This window comes from Pseudoliparis swirei, chromosome 5, assembly GCF_029220125.1.
Source record: "Pseudoliparis swirei isolate HS2019 ecotype Mariana Trench chromosome 5, NWPU_hadal_v1, whole genome shotgun sequence".
Taxonomy (NCBI): Eukaryota; Metazoa; Chordata; class Actinopteri; order Perciformes; family Liparidae; genus Pseudoliparis; species Pseudoliparis swirei.
In genome coordinates this window covers 26,040,306-26,052,951 of record NC_079392.1, presented here as the reverse complement: position 1 = coordinate 26,052,951, position 12,646 = coordinate 26,040,306, and the positions used below count along the sequence as shown (strand labels likewise).

At 48.1% G+C, this 12,646-nt stretch overlaps 1 protein-coding gene and 1 long non-coding RNA gene across 3 annotated transcripts in view; both read left to right on the top strand.

Moving 5' to 3' along the window:
- The first annotated feature begins 1,655 nt into the window (after positions 1 to 1,655).
- LOC130194382 (uncharacterized) lies at positions 1,656 to 2,911 on the top strand. Its single transcript, XR_008831832.1, has 3 exons — positions 1,656 to 1,743; positions 1,811 to 1,843; positions 2,413 to 2,911. It is a non-coding gene; the product is annotated as an uncharacterized LOC130194382 (long non-coding RNA).
- Positions 2,912 to 6,638: 3,727 nt separating this feature from the next.
- LOC130194041 (GTPase IMAP family member 8-like) overlaps positions 6,639 to 12,646 on the top strand; it is a 6,378-nt gene continuing 370 nt past the window's right edge. The window contains exons 1-6 of one of the 2 annotated variants that reach the window (XM_056414917.1): positions 6,639 to 6,746; positions 7,815 to 8,534; positions 9,066 to 9,761; positions 10,463 to 11,242; positions 11,316 to 11,474; positions 12,161 to 12,646. The exon at positions 12,161 to 12,646 is cut by the window's right edge and continues 370 nt beyond it. In XM_056414917.1, coding sequence (XP_056270892.1) covers positions 6,731 to 6,746; positions 7,815 to 8,534; positions 9,066 to 9,761; positions 10,463 to 11,242; positions 11,316 to 11,474; positions 12,161 to 12,372 — 2,583 coding nt within the window. In that variant the 5' untranslated portion in view covers positions 6,639 to 6,730 and the 3' untranslated portion in view covers positions 12,373 to 12,646. Of the gene's footprint in view, positions 6,747 to 7,814; positions 8,535 to 9,062; positions 9,762 to 10,462; positions 11,243 to 11,315; positions 11,475 to 12,160 lie in introns of both variants that reach the window. The other variant, XM_056414916.1, reaches the window with a different exon arrangement.

The window sequence follows — 12,646 nt, the reverse complement described above, 5'->3', positions numbered from 1 at the left end:
TGACCTCCCCAAAAAGTCTGAGGGGGTTACCAGGGCCTCCTTCATCCTCTGGGAACCACAAATGTCGTTTTATAATTTGATATCAATCTCTTCCAAAAGATATTGAGATATTTTAGTCTGAATCAAAGAGATATTTTGATCCACAGAGAATGCGACAATAATTAAAAGATATATAATATTGTTATTGACTGGGGGTGGGGGGGTGGGGGTATTGCATTTTCCCTCATTTAATTCTACACAATTTTATCTCATTGTAACTGATTGGATTAAAAAGGAATTAAAAAACCCAAATATTCCCCGAAGGTAAAATAAGCAGCGACGCAGGAGATAAGAGGAGAAAACACGAGACGACAAAATACAATAAAACCTCAACGATAAAATATAAAAGCAGAAATTATTTTAAAGCAAAACACCAGCAGCACCGAAACCGATAAATAAACTTCCAGACGTGCAGCAGGTCACGAGGTACGAAGCTCGTCGGCCTTGTTTCGTGGATTTGACCTCTTGACCTCTTGGCCTCTTGACGCCACAGACGGAGGAAGGAGGAAATGCCTCCAGCGAGATGACCATCTCTGGTGGAAGCTCCTCCTCAGAGATAAACGCTCCTGCTCTTCAGTCTTCAACTCACAAGTATTGTCCCTTTCTCTCTCTCTCTCTCTCTCTCTCTCTCTCTTTCTCTTTTACTATATATAAGTATAAATTAGTAAACACAGAGGAGCTGCACATCTGATTTTGGCCGTTCGACATAATGAACATCGTCCTCCTCTCCTCTCTGATGGGTGAGTGAACCAGATCAAACCGGCTGAAGCTTCATGACGTATAGTTTTATGAAGAAATGTGTATAAATGAGACATAAAACTTCATAATATATAGTGTTTACTAAGAAATGTGTAAAAATGAGTGTCTGAATTTGTGTGAACTAACCCCTCTATAATAAAGATTCATAATATATTGTTTTATTAATAAATGTGTAAAAATGAGTGTCTGAATGTGTGTGAACTAACCCCTCTATAATAAAGATTCATAATATATTGTTTTATTAATAAATGTGTAAAAATGAGTGTCTGAATGTGTGTGAACTAACCCTTTTATAATAAAGATTCATAATATATTGTTTAATTAATAAATGTGTATAAATGAGTGTCTGAATGTGTGAACTAACCCTTCTATAATAAAGCTTCATAATATATTGTTTTATTAATAAATGTGTATAAATGAGTGTCTGAATGTGTGTGAACTAACCCTTCCATAATAAAGATTCATAATATATATTTTGTTACATTTTTTATAAGAAAAGTAACTAAATTGTCTCATAAATGTATCAGGTTACAGCGTTAAATACAAATACTTTGAGTCAATGTGCAAGTATAGCGACTGTGTCACTGTCAGTGTGTGTGTGTGTGTGTGCGTGTGTGTGTGTGTGGGGGGGGGGTCTGTGTGTGTGTGTTACGTGAGTGTGTGTGTGTGTGTCACAGGGAGATACAGTACGATGTGTGTGTACATTCCCTCCGTTCCCATGGGGATGAGTAACAGTACAAACAGTGTCATTAGGGAACAGGAAGTGAGCATAATTAGACCCCCCCCCCCCCCCCACACACACACAGTCTATATCTCATGAGCTAAATGAGACACACTTCATCCATGACACGCCGAGAGGTAAATATACATAACGGGTTGAGTTGAGAGGGATTACGAGTCGAGGTAAAGCGTTCCCAGTGGAGCGTGAGGCGGCGCCATGTGGAGGTAAGTGTGTGTGTGTGTGTGTGTGTGTGTGTTTGTGTGTGTGTGAAATTATTTCTCTGTGTTTCAGGTGCATTCGCTCTCCAAGTCGCTTCATCTGAAGGTAAAAAAGAGACGAGTCTCTCACACACACACACACACACACACACACACACACACACACACACATACATACACACACACACACATACACACACACACACACACACACACACATACACACATACACACACACACACACACACACACACACACACACACACACACACACACTCGCATACACACACACATACACACACATACACACACACACACACTCACACACACATATATACACAAACTAAACAATCTTTTCCTGAAGCTAATAAAGTTATGAACTATAACTGAACTGTGAAGTTTTGCAATTTATTTTTCCTTTTTTTGTGAAGAAATAATTAGTTTATTTGTTTCTTTTTCTCTCTCATATATATTTTTTTAATCACATGTTGGGGAGTTTTATTCATTTGGTTTTCTGTAATAACAACTATTTGCATAAAAAGGGACCAATTCTGAACCGAAAAGTCACAGGAGCACCGAGACGTTTATCTTTATTTTAAAATTTTAATTTTTGCAAGTTTAACAGCTGCACCATTCGCCTCTGAGGGTTTTCATGTGACCGTCTTTGTCCCACAGGTGGCGCCGTGGTCTTGAAGGCTCCCGCCTCCCCGGTAACCGAGGGCGACAAAGTGGTCTTGAGTTGTCAGTCCTGGACAGGAAGTCACAGCAAAACGACCTTCTTCAAAGACGGAGCCGAGGTCGCCGCTAACGGCTCCTCCCCTTCAGACGGAGGGGCGAATATGACGATTGAGAATGTGACGCGGGGCGACGAAGGCTACTACAGGTGTGCGTCCGGCGAGATGCAGAGTCCAGAGACCTGGTTGTCGGTGAGACCGGATCCAGGTGAGATGTCTGGCTTCATCAGCATTCACCGCCGTGCTTTGTGAGACCAGTGAGAGATGTCAATTGTTGTCTTTTAGGCTTAAACTTCACATCAACAGACGGGGAAGCAGCCTCCACGACTGGTAACATTATTTTGGTTGTATGGAAGTCTATGCTTCATGTGCTAAAGCTGCATTCTTTCTCCTGACCCCCAGGGGGCGACTCCTCTGGTTGTATAGAAGTATATGCTTCATGTGTTAAAGCTGCATTCTTTCTCCTGACAGCCAGGGGGCGACTCCTCTGGTTGTATAAAAGTATATGCTTCATGTGTTAAAGCTGCATTCTCTCTCCTGACCACCAGGGGGCGACTCCTCTGGTTGTATAGAAGTCTATGCTTCATGTGTTAAAGCTGCATTCTTTCTCCTGACAGCCAAGGGGCGACTCCTCTGGTTGTATAGAAGTCTATGCTTCATGTGTTAAAGCTGCATTCTCTCTCCTGACCACCAGGGGGCTCCTCTAGTTGTATAGAAGTCTATATAGTGACTCTACTTCTCTTGATGTATTCCCTCAGTAAACATTGTAAACATGAGTTTATGTCTCAGTCTCTAGCTTCAAGTCTTCTTCGATACAGCATGATGTCATCATTTATACTTTATGGTCATTTAGAGTCACACAGACCATAAAGCAGGGGACGCTTTAGGGGCGTGGCTACAGGTGATTGACAGGTCGCTAACAGAGACAACATAAGGTCAACACTGTGACCTTGTCACCTTTTGATAATGGTAACCTTTACATATAATAGAAAGTGATGCACTTCCTGGTTCAACTGACACACAACAAACACCATTTGCTCGCCAGGATCCTGGAAGTGGATCCTTGTCTCCTTCCTGCTCGTCCCTCTGTTCCTCGTTCCTCTCGCCGTGTGGATGGCTCGCCACCAAAGGTCAGTCCCCATAGAAACCTCCGGCCCGCCACGCCAACGCTTCACTGACTGTTGCATTTGTGCGAAGGTGCCGGACGCTTTGCACCCATTGGCCGTCCTCTAAAGAGAACCTTCCGGAGGCGGAGCTTCCTGTGACCGACCCGGAGGTGACGGAGGTGCAGTGGGACCTGTCCTGGATGGAGATGTCCGACCTGTTGGACACACAGACGTTTCCCGGAGCTTAGAAGGACTTGTTGTAGATTTGATCACGTGACACAACGGGTCGGGGGTTCTTCAAAGAGAGCCGCAAGGACCCCAAACTAAAGATGTGTACATTTCCTGTCCTTGGTTTGTAAAAAGTTCTCTCACACACTTTGACACACTACTTACCCAGAATGCTTAACTTCAAGAGTTTCAGATGAACACATTCAGCCTCAGACCAAATAAACTCTTTAAAAAAGCTTCTTGGATCAGCTGCAGTGATTCGTGGTTCTCAAAGTGACGATCTGGTCCAGTCCACCGACAGACCCAGATCCACCAGAGACCAGTCCACCGTGGACTAGACCCAGATCCAGCTTCAGCTTCGGCCTTGGACCTGACAGGTGACAGGTGACAGGTGATAGGAGACAGGAGACAGGTGGCAGGAGACAGGAGACAGGTGAAAGGAGACAGATGACAGGAGGCAGGAGACAGGAGACAGGAGACAGATGACAGGAGACAGGTGGCAGGAGACAGGTGGCAGGAGAAAGGAGACAGGAGACAGGTGGCAGGAGACAGGAGACAGATGACAGGAGACAGGAGACAGGTGACAGGTGGCAGGAGACAGGTGGCAGGAGACAGGAGACAGGTGGCAGGAGACAGGAGACAGATGACAGGAGACAGGTGGCAGGAGACAGGAGACAGGTGACAGGAGACAGGAGACAGGTGACAGGAGACAGATGACAGGAGGCAGGAGACAGGTGGCAGGAGACAGGAGACAGATGACAGGAGACAGGTGGCAGGAGACAGGAGACAGGTGACAGGAGACAGGTGGCAGGAGACAGGAGACAGGTGACAGGAGACAGGAGACAGGTGACAGGAGACAGATGACAGGAGGCAGGAGACAGGTGACAGGAGACAGGAGACAGGTGGCAGGAGACAGGAGACAGGTGACAGGAGACAGGTGGCAGGTGACAGGAGACAGGTGGCAGGAGACAGGAGACAGGTGGCAGGTGACAGGAGACAGGTGACAGGAGACAGGTGACAGGATACAGGAGACAGGTGACAGGAGACAGATGACAGTTGACACGAGACAGGTGACAGGTGACAGGAGACAGGTGGCAGGAGACAGGAGACAGGTGGCAGGAGACAGGAGACAGGAGACAGGTGGCAGGAGACAGGAGACAGATGACAGGAGGCAGTAGACAGGAGACAGGTGACAGGAGACAGGTGGCAGGAGACAGGAGACAGATGACAGGAGACAGTTGACAGGAGACAGGAGACAGGTGACAGGAGACAGGAGACAGGTGGCAGGAGACAGGAGACAGGTGACAGGAGACAGATGACAGGAGGCAGGAGACAGGAGACAGGTGACAGGAGACAGATGACAGGAGACAGGTGGCAGGAGAAAGGAGACAGGAGACAGGTGGCAGGAGACAGGAGACAGATGACAGGAGACAGGAGACAGGTGACAGGAGACAGGTGGCAGGAGACAGGAGACAGATGACAGGAGACAGATGACAGGAGGCAGGAGACAGGAGGCAGGAGACAGGAGACAGATGACAGGAGACAGGTGGCAGGAGACAGGAGACAGATGACAGGAGACAGCAGACAGGTGACAGGAGACAGGAGACAGGTGGCAGGAGACAGGAGACAGGTGACAGGAGACAGGTGGCAGGAGACAGGAGACAGGAGACAGGAGACAGGTGACAGGAGACAGGAGATAGGTGGCAGGAGACAGGAGACAGGAGACAGGTGACAGGAGACAGGTGACAGGAGACAGGAGACAGGTGGCAGGAGCCAGGTGACAGGAGACAGGTGGCAGGAGACAGGAGACAGGAGACAGATGACAGGAGGCAGGAGACAGGAGGCAGGAGACAGATGACAGGAGGCAGGAGACAGGAGACAGGAGACAGATGACAGGAGACAGGATACAGGTGGCAGGAGACAGGAGACAGATGACAGGTGGCAGGAGACAGGAGACAGATGACAGGAGGCAGGAGACATGAGACAGGTGACAGGAGACAGGTGGCAGGAGACAGGAGACAGGAGCCAGGTGGCAGGAGACAGGAGACAGGTGGCAGGAGACAGATGACAGGAGGCAGGAGACAGGAGACAGGTGACAGGAGACAGGTGGCAGGAGGCAGGAGACAGATGACAGGAGACAGGAGACAGGTGGCAGGAGACAGGAGACAGATGACAGGAGACAGGAGACAGGAGACAGGTGACAGGAGACAGGTGGCAGGAGACAAGAGACAGATGACAGGAGACAGATGACAGGAGACAGATGACAGGAGGCAGGAGACAGGAGACAGGTGACAGGAGACAGGAGACAGGTGACAGGAGACAGGTGGCAGGAGACAGGAGACAAGAGACAGATGACAGGAGACAGATGACAGGAGGCAGGAGACAGGAGACAGATGACAGGAGGCAGGAGACAGGAGACAGGAGACAGGAGACAGTTTAGGGCGGAGATTCAAATGAACCCCAAATAAATCTGCCGATATCTGCGAAGAAAACTAAATTTATAGAAAAACAGAATATTATCCACATGACAGTAGACTTGCTTGAAATCTGCTGATCTTGCAAAAAAAAGACACAAAAAGGAAACTTTGACTATTTTTTGGCTCTTTTTTAGCTTTTCAGCAGCGTTTCATAAAAGCAAATCTGACTTTGGATCTGACTCCCAAAGACAACGACGGTTGCGTGAGCTTGTTATTGTCTCTGGACACGTTTCATCGTCACAGCGTGTCGTGACCTGTGGAACCGGATTCCTCTGTAAGGAGACTCTCGCGCCGCTCGCTCTGTTGTCTCACTCGCTCCCTCCAAGCTGTGGAGGAAAGGCCGTTAAATCACCGGTCCCTGTTCCCTTCACATATTCCCTCCTGAGGACAAACGCTCCTGTTCGGTCCATTGAAACTCAACTTTTGGGGAAGATAAGACGGCTAAAAAATGGAAAACGAACTCGGTGAGTTTCACTTCTAAAAGATAAAAAAATTTAATTGTCTGCGTACTCGATGCTTTCACATGTTTTTTTATCAAAAGGCCTTCTTCTTCACGTCGTTGTGATTATGTTCGATCAGTGCGACGTCAGATGTGTTTTAGATGTCAAACCAGGTGGTTCGAGCTTAAATACTCACCTTACCTCCATCTTGTGAATCAGTTAAAGCGGAAACATCCATACCGACATTTGTTTTGTGCTCTTTTGTTCGTGATGCATTCAAGGTGCCCTGTTTTTCCTTCTCTTTGCAGTTCAGATCAGCTCTCAAGGCTCGTGGCGTTCCCTTTCCTTCACCCCCTTTATATGTCGTTGAGTGTAAGATCAAAACAGGAGTACGGCGGCCATACAACATATGATTTACATCCTCAAACTCTGAGTGATTAAGGGAAACACACGTAGGGGTTAAATAATGCCGCCTGTGGACTGATGCCAACAAAAACCGGTTCAACCTGTTCATACCAGACTTGACTTCCAGTAAAGAGAAACTACGATTTTACCTAAACGTCAGGTTATCAAAACGTTCCTCTTCCTGGGAAATTATTTAAACTCCACCCGAACAGTTTCACGTAAATACTTAAATCACGGGAGGAATAGACGCACCTCGAGGTCGTCGTGCAGTGCAACGTCTATGACAAGTCTGTTGATGTTTTTTCTTCTTCCTCTTCTTTGTTTTGCTTCAGGGTCAGTCTAAAAATGTTTTTCCATTTTCTTTAATCTCAACTCACTGACAATCTTCCCACTGCGTCTTTCAAATGAAAAGAGATCAATAGAGTCAAAAATAACTCCCGGAGGAACAACACAAGCACGAGTTCACCAAAGGTTCCTCTACCATCAGTCAGGAGAAGCGGCCGAGGCAGCGCCCGGCATGACCTCGTCTTCCTCGTTTTATCCTGTCCGTCTCATCTTTAGTGCCACTCGGCGTGAGACCTGTAGTCGTTTTGAACGAAAAAGCGAAATTGATCGCAAACGAAATCCATCACCGTCAAGCCGAGGAAGCCGTTTCACAAAGTCTTTCTGGTTCTTTTGTTCTTCCAGACGGGAGCGAGAGCGCCGTCCTGCCGGAGGTCAGACTCATCCTGATTGGCGAGCGCTGGGCCGGCAAGAGCGTCTCCGGCAACACCATCCTGGGAAAGGAACGGTTCGAGTGCGGCCGAACCAGAACCACTCAGACCGAGGTGAGGCACGCGAAGGCGCAGGGCCGGCGGCTCCTCGTGGTCGACGCTCCGGGGTGGAGCCGCTCCCTCTCCCTCACCGAGATCCCGGAGGGGGACAAGCGGCGGTTTAAACTCAATGCTTCCCGGTGTCCGCCCGGCCCGCACGCCTTCCTCCTCGTCGTCCCCGTGGACTCAGCCTTCTCCGTGAAGAACAGGAGGACCGTGGAGGAGCACATGAAGCTCCTCGGGGAGCGGGTTTGGCGGCACACCGTGGTGCTCTTCACCTGCGGGGATTTCCTGGGCGAGAAGACGATCGAGCAGCACATCGAGAGCGAGGGAGAGTCGCTCCGGTGGCTGACGGAGCGATGCTGGAACCGCTACCACGTGTTCGACAACAAGGACCGGGGAGACGGCGGCCAGGTGAGGCGGCTGCTGCAGATGGTGGACGAGGTGGCGCGGCACAACGGCGGCAGGTGCTACCAGGTGGACGAGCAGACGCTGAGCGCCATTGAAGAGAAGCAGCGAGAGGTGGCCAAGAGGGCGGAAGTGAGGAAGAGGAGGTCCGAAGAACAGAGATCACAAATGAGGACACTCGTTCCAGGTGAGGGTCACAATGGATGCACACAAACACGTCCTGTATCGTATTTAAAGGGCCGGTACGCGTCATTTAGGGGGATCTTTGTAAATCATGTTTTCCATTAGAATGGTTGAGGTGGGAATCTTTATTCGATTAAAATTAAACTCTCAATGATGAGAATACACCTCAATGTATTGCCTCCTCAAGTTTAAGTTATACTGCAAGGTGGAATTGAAGTAAAGCCGATGAGGAAGTGTCTAAAAACTGCATTCTCTCTACTTACCACTAGGGGGCGACTCCTCTGGTTATATAGAAGTCTATGTGTCATGTGTTAAAGCTGCATCTCTTTACTGACCACCAAGGGGAGACTCCTCTGGTTGTATAGAAGTCTATATGAATGAATCTACTTCTCTCTTGATTTATTTCCTCAGTAAACATTGTAAACGAATGAGTTCATGTCTCAGTCTCTAGTTTCAAGTCTTCTTTTCGTAAACATTAGTTTGGCTCCTCTACGTTGAGTTCAATAATCTCACTTTGTCTTTGTCCCACAAGAAGAGATGAAAACCCTCCCGGAGCTCCGCGTGGTTCTCTTGGGAAGCCGAAGCGTTGGGAAAACCTCTCTGGGGAACTCCGTCCTTGGATTCAAAGAGCACGAAGACGGGAAGAGAACGGCACGCTCGGCGGCCCGGCGGGGTTTCGTGGGCACAACGGAGATAACCGTCGTGGACACGCCGGGTTGGTGGAAAGGCTTCTCCGTGCTGGACACTCCTGAGGCGACCAGGGAGGAAGTGATGCGCAGCCCGTTCCTTTGCCTCCCCGGGCCGCACGTCTTCCTGCTGGCGATCGACGCAGACGCGTCGTTTAATGCCAAACATTTGGACGCGGTGACGTCGCACGTGGAGCTTCTCGGCGAAGGAGTGTGGCAACGCACGGTTGTGGTTTTCACCAGGGGCGACTGGCTGGGAAGTCACACCGCGGAGGAGTACATCGAAGGGGAAGGGGAGGCGCTGAGGTCTCTGGTCGACCGGTGCGGAAACAGATACCACGTCATCGACAACAAGAGCGCCGACGATGGGACTCAGATCACGGAGCTGCTGGAGAAGATTGCCGAGACCGTGGCCGGAGACGGTCAGGACTACTTTGTTCCTGACGACAAGGTATTTCTGACGATGGAGGTGAGAAGATCGAGCGTGGTGGAAGCGGCACACGTGAGGAAGAGTCAAGTCGTGGCCAAAAGAAAAATCCTCAGAGGTATGAATGGTTCATCATAGAAGTCTATGGGGAAATTACTCGACTTCTTTCTTGATTTATTCCCTCAGTAAACATGGTAAACATGAGTTTATGTCTCAATCTCTTGTTTTTCAAGTCTTCTTCAATACAGCATGATGTTAATTTAGTGGATCATGGTCCATTTAGAGTCAAACAGACATCACATGGTATGCTTTAGGGGCGGTATGCTTTAGCGGCGGTATGCTTTAGGGGCGGTATGCTTTAGGGGCGGTATGCTTTAGGGGCGGTATGCTTTAGCGGCGGTATGCTTTAGGGGCGGTATGCTTTAGCGGCGGTATGCTTTAGGGGCGGTATGCTTTAGAGGCGGTATGCTTTAGGGGCGGTATGCTTTAGGGGCGGTATGCTTTAGGGGCGGTATGCTTTAGGGGTGGTATGCTTTAGCGGCGGTATGCTTTAGGGGCGGTATGCTTTAGGGGCGGTATGCTTTAGAGGCGGTATGCTTTAGGGGCGGGGATACAAGGTGATTGCCAGGTACATCAGGTCAACACTGTAACCGTGTCACATTCTTTTGGAACAAAAGTTCTGGCTCGATCTTTCACAATGCATCTTTAACGAGGGTCAAACAAACGTTTCTAAATCTGTACTGCAACATAAGTATTGTATGTACCGGATGGGATTTTTTATTTTCACACAGTACAGTTGTTGTTTTTTCTTCTCCTCAGATGACAGTCAAGAACTACCAGAGCTCACGATGGTGATGCTCGGTCAGAAGACGTTTGGGAAGAGCGCAACAGGAAACAACCTCCTGCGTAGAGAAGCTTTCCCCACCTTCGAGAATGAGTCGTCTAAGATGGAGACGGGGATAGTGTCCGGCAGGCTGGTCACGGTCATCGACACTCCGGGCTGGAGGAATTATCCCTCCTACTGCTCCAAAGAGAGAGACCGGGAAATAGTCCGCGGCCTGTCGCTGAGCCCCTCGGGGGTCCACGCCGTGCTGCTGGTGGTTCCCTTGGACCTGAGCTTCGGAGAGGCCCAGCGGGCCGCCCTGGAGGAACGCTTGAACCTCTTTGATGCCGCCATCTGGAAACACGCCGTGGTTTTGTTCACGTATGGAGACAACCTGGCGGAAGAGACCGTGGAGGAGCACATCGAGAGGGAGCACAGCGCCCTGCGATGGCTGATCGACAAGTGCGAGAACAAATACCACGTTATGAACAACACCAAGAAAATGGACCCGGGTCAGGTGATTGAGCTGTTCGAGAAGATCGAGGAAATAGTGGCGGGCAACGACGGCAGGCTTTTCCGCCCCGAGATGGACGACGTCTACCTGAGAATCGAGGAGAACTTTGGGAAGAGGCAGTTGAAGCTGGTGCTGAAGCAGCGCCTGGGGGAGGAGTACAAGAGGAGGGAGCTGGAGATGATGGCGGGCTTCAGGGAGACACTCCTCCAACTGCAGGCGGATGTCAAGGGGAGAAAGACGAGCACGAGATCCATGCCACTGAGTGAGTGTTTTATGATTCATTTGTGTTGTCCCATCGACGTTCTGTTGTTTCTGATCTTTTGTTTGTTTTTCAGCCAAGGGTATTGCCTTTAGGAAGAAGGATGAAAAGGAGAAGGAGAAGGAGGACATCTTATCCTTGAAAATCAAAAAGGAAATTGAAAAGCTGGATAAAGACATCGAAGTTAAATCCTCGACTCTCCTGCAGAGCAGCATGGACATCATCCTCCCAGACAGTGAGTAAACATGGGATTCATCACAGTGAGTCCCGCCCCTTTCCGGTGTCCGCCGTGTAATTCACCGTATTTTCCTGAACCTATTTCTCTAATTCACGATCTTTTCCAATATCTTATTTTATGATTTTTTCCTAAAACAAAATATCGGAATATACGTTCTTTTCCTAAACCTAACTTAGTATTTACGATCTTTTCCAAAAACCAAACTTTGTAATTAACGATCTTTTCACAAACCGATTTAGTAATTACGATCTTTCCACAAACGTATTCAGTAATTTACGATCTTTTCACAAACCTATTTACTAATTTATGATTTCTTCCCAAAACTATTTAGTAATTAATCTTTTCCAAAAATCTAACTAAGTAGTTTCCTGTAAAGTTTATTTTTAACATTTGTAGAAAACTGCTCAAACGTTTTTGTTTTTCGTTTGATATCGTATGGACCGATGGAAAGAGGAAACGTTGAAATAAGTGCTTTTTTTCAACTAAACCTAACTTTCTGTGAGGAAGGAAGTGTATCGTGAAAAGACGCCATGTTGTGACGCTTGGAGAATCTCGACGTTGACTATACCTGCGTATTTATTTTGAAATTATGTCCCATGATGTTCCACCCTGAAGGGGCGGGACTTCCCATGTCCGTCACTCAGTGACCTCACAGCGAGTCGTGTGTTTTGTCTAATTCACAGTGAAAGCAGAGCGTCCAGGTTCCTCTGTCGCCGGCTCTCTGCCTCGAGGAGAGGAACCAAAGAGACCCTACGACGACGTCCTCGGTTGGCTTTCCACGCTTCAGATCGGAAAAAACGTTGACAACCAGATGACCCTGAACTTCTCTCAGACGTCCGGCTACAGATCGTTGATGTCGTACGACGACCTGGACTCCGAAGTAGAAGAATATTAGCGATACAGAATATACATCAAGGGAATCGAGGCCTCCGCTAAACTTAATGGAAACAATCATATTGTGAAAAATGTCATTTTTACCGTTTTTCTCGCTTTTGCCTCAATTCTTGAACGGGAATACATTTTCTTATCAAAACAATATATTTAAAATATTGCTCACAGGAATACCGGAAATTCTCATGAATCAAAGCAAGTTGCTTAAGTTGCAGATTCTTGATCTGAAGCCATCGCATACAACATTATCCATTTAATTATCCAACTCTGTCAGTTAA